Source organism: Nomascus leucogenys, chromosome 2, assembly GCF_006542625.1.
Source record: "Nomascus leucogenys isolate Asia chromosome 2, Asia_NLE_v1, whole genome shotgun sequence".
Classification (NCBI taxonomy): Eukaryota; Metazoa; Chordata; class Mammalia; order Primates; family Hylobatidae; genus Nomascus; species Nomascus leucogenys.
Genome location: NC_044382.1, coordinates 103,017,539 through 103,030,709, shown reverse-complemented (window position 1 = coordinate 103,030,709; position 13,171 = coordinate 103,017,539). Strand labels below are relative to the sequence as shown.

Below are 13,171 nucleotides of genomic sequence, written 5' to 3'. Positions count from 1 at the left end.
TTAGCCTTCACACTGTGACTACATGAACTGAATTCAATGAGAAGGTCTAGGAGGCTTTAGAAGACTTTCCTTAGTTTCTTAAAGGGGCCTGCAAAAATACTATGATAATGTTAGAAGCAGTGGTTTACAAGTAGAAGAGGGTACTGGTAAAGTCATCCACACAACGAACAAAAAGAACCCACAGCAAAAGGTCTAACAATTAAAGGAAAATCTATAAAGCAGATATAAATAAGTTACAGAGGAATCCAGAGCAGTGTCCCCCACACAGCTGTTTTTGAGAATATCTCAGAAGTGAGTAGATATGTGTTGATAAACTGGTGTTCATTGCTCGAAAAGTTTTGAGGAACACTAAGTTTAGAAAGTTATTACTTTATTATGGAAGGAAATAGAGACTTTAATATGCTAATTAGCTTTGTGAATTACTTTAAGAAGAATTCAGTATGTAGTATTTCCCAAGCTTATTTGGTCATAGAACCCTTTTCATATAATCTAAAATGAAAGCAAATTGAGAAATGCCCTTTAACAGAGGGACAAACATTAGTCCCTGGGTGTAGCATAGAAATAAATAACTTTCATTATAACTCTATCATGAAGAAAAATTTACATTGTTTTAAATATACTAAATAATAAAGCAGAATATTTTATATTGCATTTTAGAAAAATTCTTATTTAAATTATATATAAAGAAAAAACCCTCAACTATCTCCTCATTATTTACGTGGACTTACTCATCTAGTTGATGGTAAATTACTTTCTCTAAAATGAAAATTTAATTTTATCTTTATAATATTTGGGAGATTTAGGAGAAATGTGTATTTCCTAAGAATCATAGAGCTCATCTTATAGCCAAACAATAGTTATTATGTCAGATATTTTACAGCAATGGTTAGCAGCAGGCCAGAGTTGCCTGTGTATAAACATGTATGTCCAAAACTTTGAAGCACAACAGTTCCATGGTGATTTAAATAAATAAATAAAGGCCAGGTTGGCTTAGTGGGGGAAGGAGAACTCCTGGATTGATTGTATCCAAAAAGTTTTCAGAAGGGCGCCGTGGCTCACGCCTGTAATCGCAGCACTTTGGGAGGCCGAGGAGGGCCAGCCTGGGCAACATGGCAAAATACCATCTCTACTAAAAACACAAAAATTAGCCGGGCATGGTGGCGGGCGCCTGTAATCCCAGCTACTCAGGAGGCTGAGGCAAGAGAATCGTTTGAACCCAGGAGGTAGAAGATGCAGTGAACCGAGATGGAACCACTTTTTTTTTTTTTTTTTTTTCTTTTTTTGAGACATAGTCCCAGTCTGTGGCCCAGGTTGGAGTGCATTGGCATAATCTCGGCTCACTGCAGCTCCACTTCCCGGGCTCAGGTGATCCTCCCACCTCAGCCTCCTGAGTAGCTGGAACTACAGGCTCATGCCACTACGCCCAGCTAATTTCTGTTTGTTTGTTTGTTTTGGTATTTTTTGTAGAGATGGGGTTTGCCGTGTTGTCCAGGCTGGCAGATAACGTTTTCTGGAGAGGTAACTTAGAGGGGAGGAGCAAACAAATAATATTGAAAAATGCAGAAAGGAGATTAATTTAGCAAAGGAGAAGGTCAAAGGAATTTCTGCTGGGAGAAACTCTTTCCTAATTTTGTTAACAATTAGAGTTTAAGGGACAGAGAAACATATGCTTAGGCAGATAGAAATCATGAGTTAAGGTGTGATGATTAGGACACTAGTCCTATGAGATACTGTGAGGTAAAATAAGTCAAATAAGTTTGGGAAATGCTACTTCATCCGTTGTGCTTAATTTTGCTTTAATTGGCCTTTCACAAAATGAATTTATCACAGAATTATTTTCCCCATAAATTGAGAACCCGTACAATACCCCTGGGGAGAACACTGAGCTGATAGTAATAGGAAATAAGGACTACTAATTAATGGGCCACTACCATAATCATTGGTTCTTTGGGACAAAAAAATGATTAGATTTAGGTCATATATTTTATTCTGTCCTCTTACATTATTTAGTTATAAAGATTCACTGAATTAAAAGAATATTTACCTTTCACAATTGTTATATTCCTGGAATGCAAGATTCTTCTAAATCCAGGTCGTGAAAGTAAGACCTCTTCATCTAGAATCCTCAGACCTCGCATAGTTGTCAACAAGTAGCAAGCACTCTTATATAATTTTGACTCTTAAAGATTCTTCTTGGGGTGCTTCTTTGCTTACTTTATAAACATTCACAAGACTTCCAGTTTGGAATTGAGCCAGATAAAGACTTCTTAAACATGCTTAATTTCTAGTGAAACTATTGAGCGGCCTTTCCTAGTAAAGAATCAGGAGGGATTCTTAAAGCCTTTGAAAATTTGGTTTATAAACATTTTAGGTCCAAAAGGAAATTTAAGGTTTAGAAGATTAAACTAGCCACTCATCTACATGAGCAAAGCTGAAGATAAGTCAAATAGACCAAATGGGAATCAAGTACCAACTAAATAAAACATAATATATGTGTTCTCTTTTCATTTTGGGGCATAATATTTCTGGCAAAGCCTTAGTTGTATATGCTGCTTATACATACTTGTGTTCTCTAGCATGCCCATAGAAGAACAGTAGATGTGAGTTAGATTTTCATGTATATTGGGCTAATGTCAACTTAGAGATGAAACAGAGTTTTTGTATTTACTTGCGGGTTTTTAAAAACCTTTCTACTGTTTCAGAACAGTACTAAATTTTACAGTCTAAGTTGGTAGACAGCTCTTTCTCATAGTACCTGCAAAGAGACCATGACATTTTTGGTCCTTAGTGAAAGACTATTATAGGACTACAAGTTTGATGCTAACATTTTAAAGTTTCACTGAAGTGAAGTAGATTAGCCATAAAATTGTTAGATTTCTGGAATCTTCCTTCTACATCCATGTGATGAAGGTAATCTTTTTTTCCCATGGAATTGGCAGACCCTATACAGTTTTTGAATAGCATTTGTATTTTGTCTCCAAAGGCACTTTGTGCTAAGTTTGTAGGAGTTTACAAATTTTCCAATTTATGATTAAGCTTCAAGCTATCTCTTACATATGTTTTAAGAAAAGGCTTTAATTAAGAAAGAATTCTTTTAAATCCTTTAAAACTTGGTCAAAAAGACCATTTAGTGATGTAATCTAAAATGAAAGCAACAAATTGGAGTTAAGAACATAAAATAAGTGAATTATTCTCCATACTCTTAAAGAGTATAAAGGGATTTTATTATATTATTAAAATGATAGTAGCATAATTATAAGAGGGCAAAAAAACTGGTGGCGTAATTTACTAGTAGCGTAATTATAAGAGGGCAAAAAAAAACCTTTAAGTTGTATTGTTCTTATGCAAATAATAGATATCACAATTATTTAGACAGAAGTTATTTTTAAACATGACTTCATGAATTATGTAGTCTAAATTCAATAGCTACCTTAATTTGCTTTTTTTAATGATAGGAACAACACTTATAAGGTCTTAAAGAGTGTGTCTTTAATATAGTGTTTTATAAAATGTTTATTTTAATTTCAGACTTACAAAAAGGTTGCCAGGATAATACAAAGAATTCCTTTACATTCAAATTTCCCAAATGTTAATATCTGACCACATTGCCACTTTTGCTTTCTCTCTCTTTCCTTCTTTGCAAAATTTTATTTTTTCTTGAACTGAAAATAGTCTGCAGACACTCTTGTGTATTTCAGTGTGTATTTCCTAAAGACAAAGACATTCTCTTGCATAACCACAATACAGCTATATAAATCAGGAAATTAGGTCATACAGTAATAGCATTGGATAGTAGACTTCAGTCAGATTTCACCAAATTATCCCAAGAATGTCTTTTATATGAAAATAAAATGCTGATTATGTATTAATTTCAGTTTTACTTAATGTCTATTTAGACTCCTTTAGACTAGGTCATTTCCTGGCGTTTGTACTTCCTCACATGGCACTTTCGAAAAGTACAGACCAGTTATTTTGTAGACTGTCCCTCAATTTGGGTTTGTGTAATATTTCCCTGTCATTAGATTTAAGTTATGCCAGACTGAAAAAAAAAAGCAGAATTGCGTAAGATGTGATTTTACAAGAAATAAAATTTCTATTTATAACTCTGAGAATCAATCTAATTATTTAATTGCTATATTTGCCTGAAACAGAATATTCATCTCCAGCTTCCCAGAAGAAAAGATACTCCTAGGAGATTTTATATCTATTTCTTAATGAACTAATTTGGTTTAATTATGGAGGAACTTGTTAGTTTTTATATGGTTTATGGAATCACACAGATCATTCTAATATTTACTGAGAAGATAAATAAAATGTATGACAGTATTGATCTTTTCTTTTCACAGTTACTCCTGAATGCCCACAGAAAGGAAGAAACTTCTCTCTCCCTTTAGACAAAGTTGAATTCTTATCGCAGCTCATAAAATCCTTTATGAAACTGGAAAAAGGTGTTCAAGAATTGTTTGACGAAATACTTTTATCACTCAAGATAACCAGGAATACTTCAGGTAATATCCTCTTTTGTTTAAATTTGTAAATCTATAATTTCTCTGTGTTTTTGCTTCCTGCTGCTTTGAAAGAAAACGATTACTTGAAAAAAACACACATGAAAGAATTCTTTAAATAAGCATTCAGTGTAATGCACACCATGCATTATATATAAAAATGCATACATTTTTATCCTTCATGCTTGGCAAGTTCCTTAATTCTAATTGACAAAGCATCATACATCAGTTCTGGATGATTTTTAGCTAAAATTAGATCAATTTTTCTTTTCAAAGAAACACAACTAGCCTATTGAAAGAATAAGCAGACTGGGTGGTCTAGTATCTTTTCTTTTGCTCCTAGCACCCAGATGATCTTGAGCAGAACATTTAGTCTCCTTAGACCTGAATTTTCTCACCTTCAAAATAATGATGTAGGACTACATTAATTTTCTCTTTGTTTTCTTTCAGGATTAGATGCTTGAGATTTCAATATGTTATAATGTTATATAGGGTTCTGAGAATTAAATGACAGTGAAAATAAAATACCTAAGAAAATGTCTAGTATATCATAAATGATCAATAAATGTGAGTTGTTAAAATAGTAATTATAATTATGGAATATGTTGTTCTTAGTTTAGTCTTAACAAAATCTCTTTGAAAAAAGCCATGCTGTGTGTACTGAATAATATTTCCAACATTAAAGGTAAAATTCAAAGGTATAATGGTTGAGGTATGTTCTCTGTTATCATATCTATATTTATAAAAATTTTCGTTTTCCTCAGAGTGAAATATACAAAGTTCTCCTTTACATGATACCATATGCCATTCTAAGGAGTGTAAATATATGTATATATTTGCTGCATCTGCAAAAAAAAGTGAAGGAAGCAAGTGATTAACAATTAGTCTGAAAAATTTAATCCCCAAAACCAATCTCTTGGTAAAATTATTTTCACTTATGTTTACTCTTGTATTCCTTTACTTACTTTGTCCATGTAAATAATGTCAGAAAAGTTATAGGGTTGAATTTTGTTTTACATTAAACATAGTTTACTGGCCTTTTTTGTTTCAGGTGAAATTTAGGTAACACTGTTATATTATAAAATAACATAGATTACTTTTTCAAATTTGAAGATAATTTGAAGAAAAAATAAAGATGGACTATAGATTTCTGAAGCCAACCCAGAAAAAAAGCCAAGGGGAAAGTAATAAAAATACAAGTCAGAAAATGCGAATATTAATTAAAATAGAGAATGAAAAAGTATATTTAGGAGAGAATGTGACCCTTAAAACGTCTTTTCGATAGAGTTTGACTGTGAGGTCAAACAGAGATCTGAATAAAGAAATATGATATCCTAATTATTGATTGACATATTGGTTCCTGGAACAGTTGACATTGGAGTTAGTACTCATCCACTATGCCTGGCTAAGATCTGTCATCTCTCATCTACATCTCTAATAGATTTTTTCTGAGGTAGGCATCACGAAACAGAATGAACTTCAGAACACCTAGGCTTCTACCCATTTTGAATCATCTTGTATTCGTCCTAGGCTAGACCCTTGGGAATTAAGTCAGTTATGTGAACTTTATTCTTCTTAAAGTCAGCATAAATTCAAAATTAGAATTCTGTTAGGAGGTATTATAAAGATGTAAGACTGAAATGGCCAAGAATTGAAGCACAGATTTGGCATGCTGATTTTAGAGAAAAGGAGAACAATTTTGAAAATGGTGATTCAATTCCATTAGATTAAGGTCAGGCAATGTGGACACTTGCAAATGCTGGATATTTAAGAGCAATGGTTACCATTCTTGAATAAAAGTCAACAGAGCAAATACATAATTTGCCACAATATACTGTTGCAAATGTGTCATAAGCAGTAAGGCAGATAAAGCAACTTCAATATCATGTTAATAATAGTGGACTATATGAACACATTTGTGGATTATCAAACACAGGATGTAGAAGGAATTTCAAGGGGCAAGTATAAGAAGTGTCTAAGTACTAGAACGTCTCCTTGTGATATATGTAGGCTTCTTTGTTGAAATTCATGTATTTTGGTCGCAAACCCAAGATTGATTTAATGTGACACAGCTTTATGTAAATAGATTCCTGGGAAAAATGGTCTTGAGGGAAATTGTCAAGAAAAATCTTAAATGTTTTATTCAGTGTATCCAAGTTAATCAATTCTTATCAAAAGCATTGGTTTCTTAAATCAGGAAGGAAAAGACTCCTTGAAATGGATGATTAAGGAAGCCAACTATATCTTAACTATTGGGTATTCCTGATAGTTAATGTTTTGCTTAGAAATCTCGTGAGGAAGAGAATAGGGAGAAAAAAGAGAGGAAGTCATTTGGTTTCCTGCGTGTTTATTTTGACTGGAGCATATTTTGCTAATAAAGATCTTGGAAAGAGTTGCCTACGATGTCTATGTAACCCAAACATATGAACAGATGAAAAGTGAGGGCTTTTTTTTCATTGTGCAGATTTTTAAAAAATGTCCAGACACTTAACATCACATAGAGAAAATATAAAAATGATTAACCAAATATTTTACTTCTTACTTTGATGTTTACTATTATATTGTAGACTTATCCAAATTGGCCATTCTCTCAGTAATTTGATTGTAGACAAGAGATTTTGTAGAGATACAATAAATATTTTCTGAGAAAGAAAAGATATTTTATCATTATTTGCTTTTGTTTGGTCATGATTTGATGGTTTTCTATTTTTGTCACTTCAAAAAATGAAGGACATTATTTGACTGTTGTGGTGCCTTACTGTATTAGGTGGTGATGTCTTATGGAGTGGCCGTGGATTTGATTTATGGGGCTTTTCTAATGCTTCTTTGGAATAAAGTTGTTCTTTGGGCAATTCCTCAATTTTTCCAAAGGTGGCATCTGAGATTTATCTAAACCAGGAGGCTTCTTGGCCCTCATTTTTCTTTAGCCCCAGCAATGACAAAGAGCAATGGCTGCTTCAATTGGATGTAAGAAGAACACTTAGGGTTTGTCTCAGAAGAATCAAAGATTTCAGATCTTCTGAAAGATTGTTTGTACTCTTAGGGGGTCTTAAGAGGGGTCAAATGGCTTCTAAGAGTTCCTTAGCTAGATGGTTAAGGGATTGTATTAGGGAGGCGTATGTAGTTAAGGTAAAGAGGCTCCTAGGGTTTGTAAAGCTCATTACACTAGGACTTTAGCTGTTTCTTGGGCAGAGAGGTCGAAGGCTTCCACATTGGAAATTTGCAAGGTGGCCACCTGGGTTTCTCTTCATACTTTTTCATGGTATTATCTCTTGGATGTAGTCTCTTCTACAGATTCAGCTTTTGGTGGGAGGTTGCTTGTGAGCCAGAAAAAGAACAGTGAAGAAAAGAAAGACTTGTAGTTCCCACTTAGAGCTGCCAACAAGGCAAGTTGCTTTGTAGTGCACACAATGGGAACCTATGAACACCAATTTGGGTGTGAAAGTGGATGTCACAGGGAAGTACTGCCAACCTCTACTCTCTATGAAAGAAAGTGGCAGTGTAGAAACTAACCAGAAGTATAAAATTAACCACAGAGAACTCTGTAGGGGAAGCTGTTGAGCAGCTGGCATTCTTGTGACCCTCTGCACTCTTCTGAGGTTCTTAATCTAGGCATGCTTTTAAAGAAACCAGTATTGACTGCATGCAAATAACTGTATTTTACAGTGATGAGCCGAAAGTGGGCTACCTTCTCTAGACAATGATAATAAGTGTATAGATTTTAAATATATTTTTTAAATATATGAAATACTTCATCAAATGTTTAGAGTTCATAGAAATTTACATTGCCAAATTTCAAAATTGACCATTTTGAATTCCAAACAAATGTAAAAATGCCACAATTTGTTAAATCCGGAATATATCATATTAGTGTAGATCCCGTGTTAGTAATCCTATCTAAAGATGATAACTTTTGCTTCCCTGTACAGAATTAAGTTTTTTTAAACCATTTTAATTTGGGGGAGAGGGATTGTATTTTAAAGGCTATCATAATTGCTTCATAGTTCATTTTCTATATCTTACTGTGGAATTGCTCACCAGCAAGAGAAGTCTTGGAAAGCTTCTTTTTTTCCTTAGTCATCTTGAGTATAGGCAGATGGTTTGTATAAACATCTGAGCACATTACTTTGAGTGAATAAACATAATGTATTTGGGAGTGAAATGATAAATACAAGATAATTAACTTTTTCCGTAAGTCTTAAACTATAGCTACACAATAGCAGACAGTTACTTCCAGAAACAGATCTGCAAAGCTTATACTTCAATCTCGTATTATTTTTCCAAAGTAAATACCTTTTAAATGAGCTATCTGTAGAAAAGTAAAGTGACATTAAGAATCCAACTGTTGTCCCTTCTTGTCATTAACAACTTGATCTTTATTATTTTTTCTTTTTTAAAAAACTGAAAACTTTTAAATAGGATGAAAGAGTAACTACTTCATATATATCTCCATGTTAAAAATAACTAAAAATCTTGTCATACTATGTAGAAATTCTCTTTTATAACAATTTAGGAAATGTAGAAACACCTCGTTATTTCTACGAGAGGAATAGTTTTCCATTGGTGCATGTATCATAATTTAACCAGTTATTCATTGATGGACAGTTAGGATTTTTTTCTCTCTTCATTTGCTACCACAAAACATGATATGGCAAATTTCCTTAACTATTTCTTCTATGTACACAACTATATCTGGATGGTAAATTTCAAAAGTAGAATTGCTAAATAAACAGGCATGATCATAAAGAGGATGAAAAGATAAGCCACAAACTAAGAAAAAACTATTTGCAAAACACATATATGATAAAGAACTTGTATCCAAAATGTACAAAGAACTCTTAAAATTCAACAAGAAAACAAACAACCCAATTTAAAAATTCATAAAAAGATCTGAACAGACACCTCACCAAAGAGGATATACAGATGGCAAATAAGCATATGAAAAGATGCTCAACATCATGTCATTAGGAAAATGCAAATTAAAACAAGATGACACTACACACCTATTAGAAAGGCTAAAATCCAAAACACGTACAACACCAAATTCTGGCAAGGATGTGGAACAACTCTCATTCATTGCTGTTAGGAATGCAAAATGGTACAGGCTCTTTGGAAGACAGTTTGGCAGTATCTTACAAAGCTAAACATAGTTTTACCATACAATCCAGCAATTGCACTCATAGGTATTTATCCAAATGAGTTGAAAACTTACATCTGTACAGAAACCTGCACAGGAATGTTTATAGCAGCTTTATTCATAACTGCCAAAACTTGGAAGCAGCTGAAGTGTTCTTCAGTAGGTGAATGTATAAACAAACTGTGGTACATCAATACAATGGAATATTATTCATCGATAAAAAGAAATGAGATGTCAAACCATTAAGAGACATGCAGGAACCTTAAATGCGTATCACTAAGCGAAAGAAGCCAATGTGAAAAGGCTACATACTATAGGATTCCAACCATATGACATTATGAAAAAGGCAAAACTATAAAGACAGCAAATAGATTAGTGGGTACCAGGGTGGGGGTATGGGGAGGAGGGATGCATGAGTGGTGCAAAGTGAATTTTTAAAGCATGGAAACTATTCTGTGTGACAGAGAAATGGGGGGTACATGACATTATACATTTGGCAAAACCCACAGAATTGCACAACACAAAGAGTGAACCCTAATGTAAACTGTAGACTTAGTTAATAATAATATTTTTATATTTGTTCATCAGCTGTAACAAATATACCATATATTGCAAGATGTTAACAGTAGAGGAAACTGAGGGCAGGGAGGAAGTAGATGTGAACTTTCTGTACTTTCTGCTCAATTTTTTTGTAAACTGAAAACTTTGCTAAAAAATAAACTATTAATTTTCAGAAAGTGGACATTTTGAGAAAGATTGGCAAGTCAGCTTGTCATATCTACTTTGACAGTTGATGGTGTTTTTGTTGTGCAGGCTTACTTTATGGTTTCTGCATTTTGTGTCCTGAAAAGTCTTCTCTATGTGGATCTTTTAAAAAATTTCCATATTTTCTTTTAATGGGCTTATAATTTCCTTTTTCTTTATTTAAAAATCTTTGACTAATCGGATTTTATTTCAATTAGAAGTGATCCTTATTTGTAACACTGTCTTCTTGAAAATACATCATAAAATGCAAGCCATAAAAAATCATTTTAAGTTAAATGGTATAACACTGTTTGAGTCTAAAACCTTCTCTATGTTGTGATGTGTCTTAAGAAATGGAACAGGATTCTTAAACTGCAGTCCATTGGATTAATTAATGAGATTTACAAGAGGGCCTGGGAATCCCCAATTGTGTGTGTGTGTGTATGTGTGTGTGTGTGATGCACATGTGCCTGCCATACAGTCATCTTATGCATTTTTGTTTGTAGTGTTCTGTCACTTTAATCATGTTCTTAGAGTGTTCACAAATCCAGAGATGATTAAGAAATACTAGAGTTGATGAAAACTTTTCCTCAGAATATATAAACTCTGATAAAATTTCCCAAAATAGTGATGTTATTGCCAACCAAATGGAATTTTTACCTTTAATACACTTTATACACAAGACGATTGAAATTAACATCAGAACAAAACACTTTTATTTCATCAACTGTATTCCTTAGAAATCATTCACAATTAAGTTCATAGAGCCACATTTAGGAAAAGAAAACATGCATCTACTAGATGACTCTATTGGTCAGAGTCTCTACTGATAAAGTCAGTTAGATTTTGAAATTTGCTTTGCCCAGGCATAAAGAAATTGATTCTTGGCAAATCATGGGGAAGAAAAGAAAAGTTACATCATAGCATAGAATTCATCATCATATACCATGTCTAAGCCAAAAAAAAGGTAAACAAATTATTCATACTGAATCAAATTATCATTAATCTAATCTTAATGGAAAAGTAGAAAGATGTATTTTTGGAGTAGTTATTTATTACATTTTTATAGATCAAATTTTTTTTCCCATGGAAAAGAGTTTCTTAATTGTAAAAAACAAAATTTGTGGAAATATTTCCATTTTCGGAGCTAGGGATTATTTTATGCCTGTCTCAGAGTTTATGTTTTTTAAATGAATCATTGATATGCTTAAGGGTATAATTTTTCTCGTTATGCTGATGTTTATGTATTTTTCTTCTTTGTTTGAAGTTAACATGCTAGGAAATACCACCATTTTAAAAATGTAGTACTTTAGAATTAACTTTTTAAATGAACAAGGAAATAATATCTATTTTGTCCTCTTAAATTATCAACATGAAAATAAACTAATGACAAAAATCTTTATTTTGAAGATTATATGTTTGTGTACATCAAACATGAATGTAATTGGGATGTAGATTTCATCAAGTTGTATGTGGGAAAGGACTCTATCTGTCTTGATTCTGTCATTATTGTAATGGTGATGTCAGCCTGCATCTTTTTGACTATATTCTCTATATATTGTTATTTGTGGATGTGTATATGTATGTATGTACTGTGGATAGAGCTTTTCTACATAGTTAATAATTACCTGAATTTATAAATCACATCTAGTATGCCCTTTAAACAATATATATTAGCGTGTTTGTTTTCTTTTCTATGCTTAGGAATTTTGGAGAAATCCAATAGAGAAGTTGTAATAGAAAAACCTAGAGCAAATGAAACCAATATTCCTTCAGAGCAATTGCTACCAGGAAAAGAGGTAAGTGAAGGAAAAAAATGTGTTTTATAATTCACATATAATATCATCATCATATGCCTGTGAATCCATTATGAATCAAAATGTCTTCAGTTTTACCCTTTGCTACAAAAAGATAAATTTTCAATTTTGGATTGATAATTGGCTTATAAGCTTTTGATGAAAATTCAATTCAGTGGGGATGCTTTCTTCTTGTAAAATCTATCCCATGGGAGGAATAGAGAGACGGAAGTCAAGAGATGTTTGTTCTCATCCTGACTCAGGGTCTGCACTTAGAGGATGTGGGCTATAGATAATTGTTGAAAAGTGAGAAAATGGAGATTAAAAAGGAAAAAGAAATAATCATCTGAACTGGCCTCATATTTTTGATCCCTATCCTGTAATTGTTTGGTCCCAAAACCCGTTGCCACTCTTTGCTCTGCTCTAGATTGTAGCGAATTACACTTTCCAGGCCTCCTTGCTTTTGGATTCTGGGATGGTTTAGCCAATTAAAGGCATTGATGGAAGACCTCATGGAAGGCATTGATGGATCATAGGAGTTGCAGAGAAACCAGAGCGTTTCTTCTCCTCTCTGTCTTAAGGAGCATCTCTGATAATGGCTGTGACACCTTTATCTCCACCCTGAGCCCTGTTCCCCCCATGCAGCCTGCCCTGCATGACTTCAGTTCCACCTGGCAGGTCTGCTTGGGCTTTAGCTTCGACTGGTAGCCCCAGGAGCTACTCTTCCATAACTTAGTCCCTTTTATAAATTCCTCCAGCCCTAGGGGTGGTTGTGGCCTCCTGCTCTATTAATATCTGGCCTGCTTCACAGTCCATGTTTGACTTCTCAAATCTTCCATCATGTAGGTAACCAAAACTCTACATTAAAATTCTTCCTTTTGAAAAATCTTGAGTGGTTTCTGTTTTTCGAATGGACCCTGACTGATACACTAGGTAAATATTTAAAGAGACAAAACAACATATAGTTTTAACAGAGTTTTGGCCTTTAA

The 13,171-nt window shown here is 33.4% G+C and overlaps 1 protein-coding gene across 1 annotated transcript in view; it reads left to right on the top strand.

Annotated features, from left to right (window-relative positions):
* KIAA0825 (KIAA0825 ortholog) overlaps nucleotides 1–13,171 on the top strand; it is a 461,655-nt gene that overhangs the window by 126,214 nt on the left and 322,270 nt on the right. Inside the window, exons 4-5 of the mRNA XM_030816963.1 lie at nucleotides 4,347–4,508; nucleotides 12,091–12,185. Coding sequence (XP_030672823.1) covers nucleotides 4,347–4,508; nucleotides 12,091–12,185 — 257 coding nt within the window. The remainder of the gene's footprint in view (nucleotides 1–4,346; nucleotides 4,509–12,090; nucleotides 12,186–13,171) is intronic.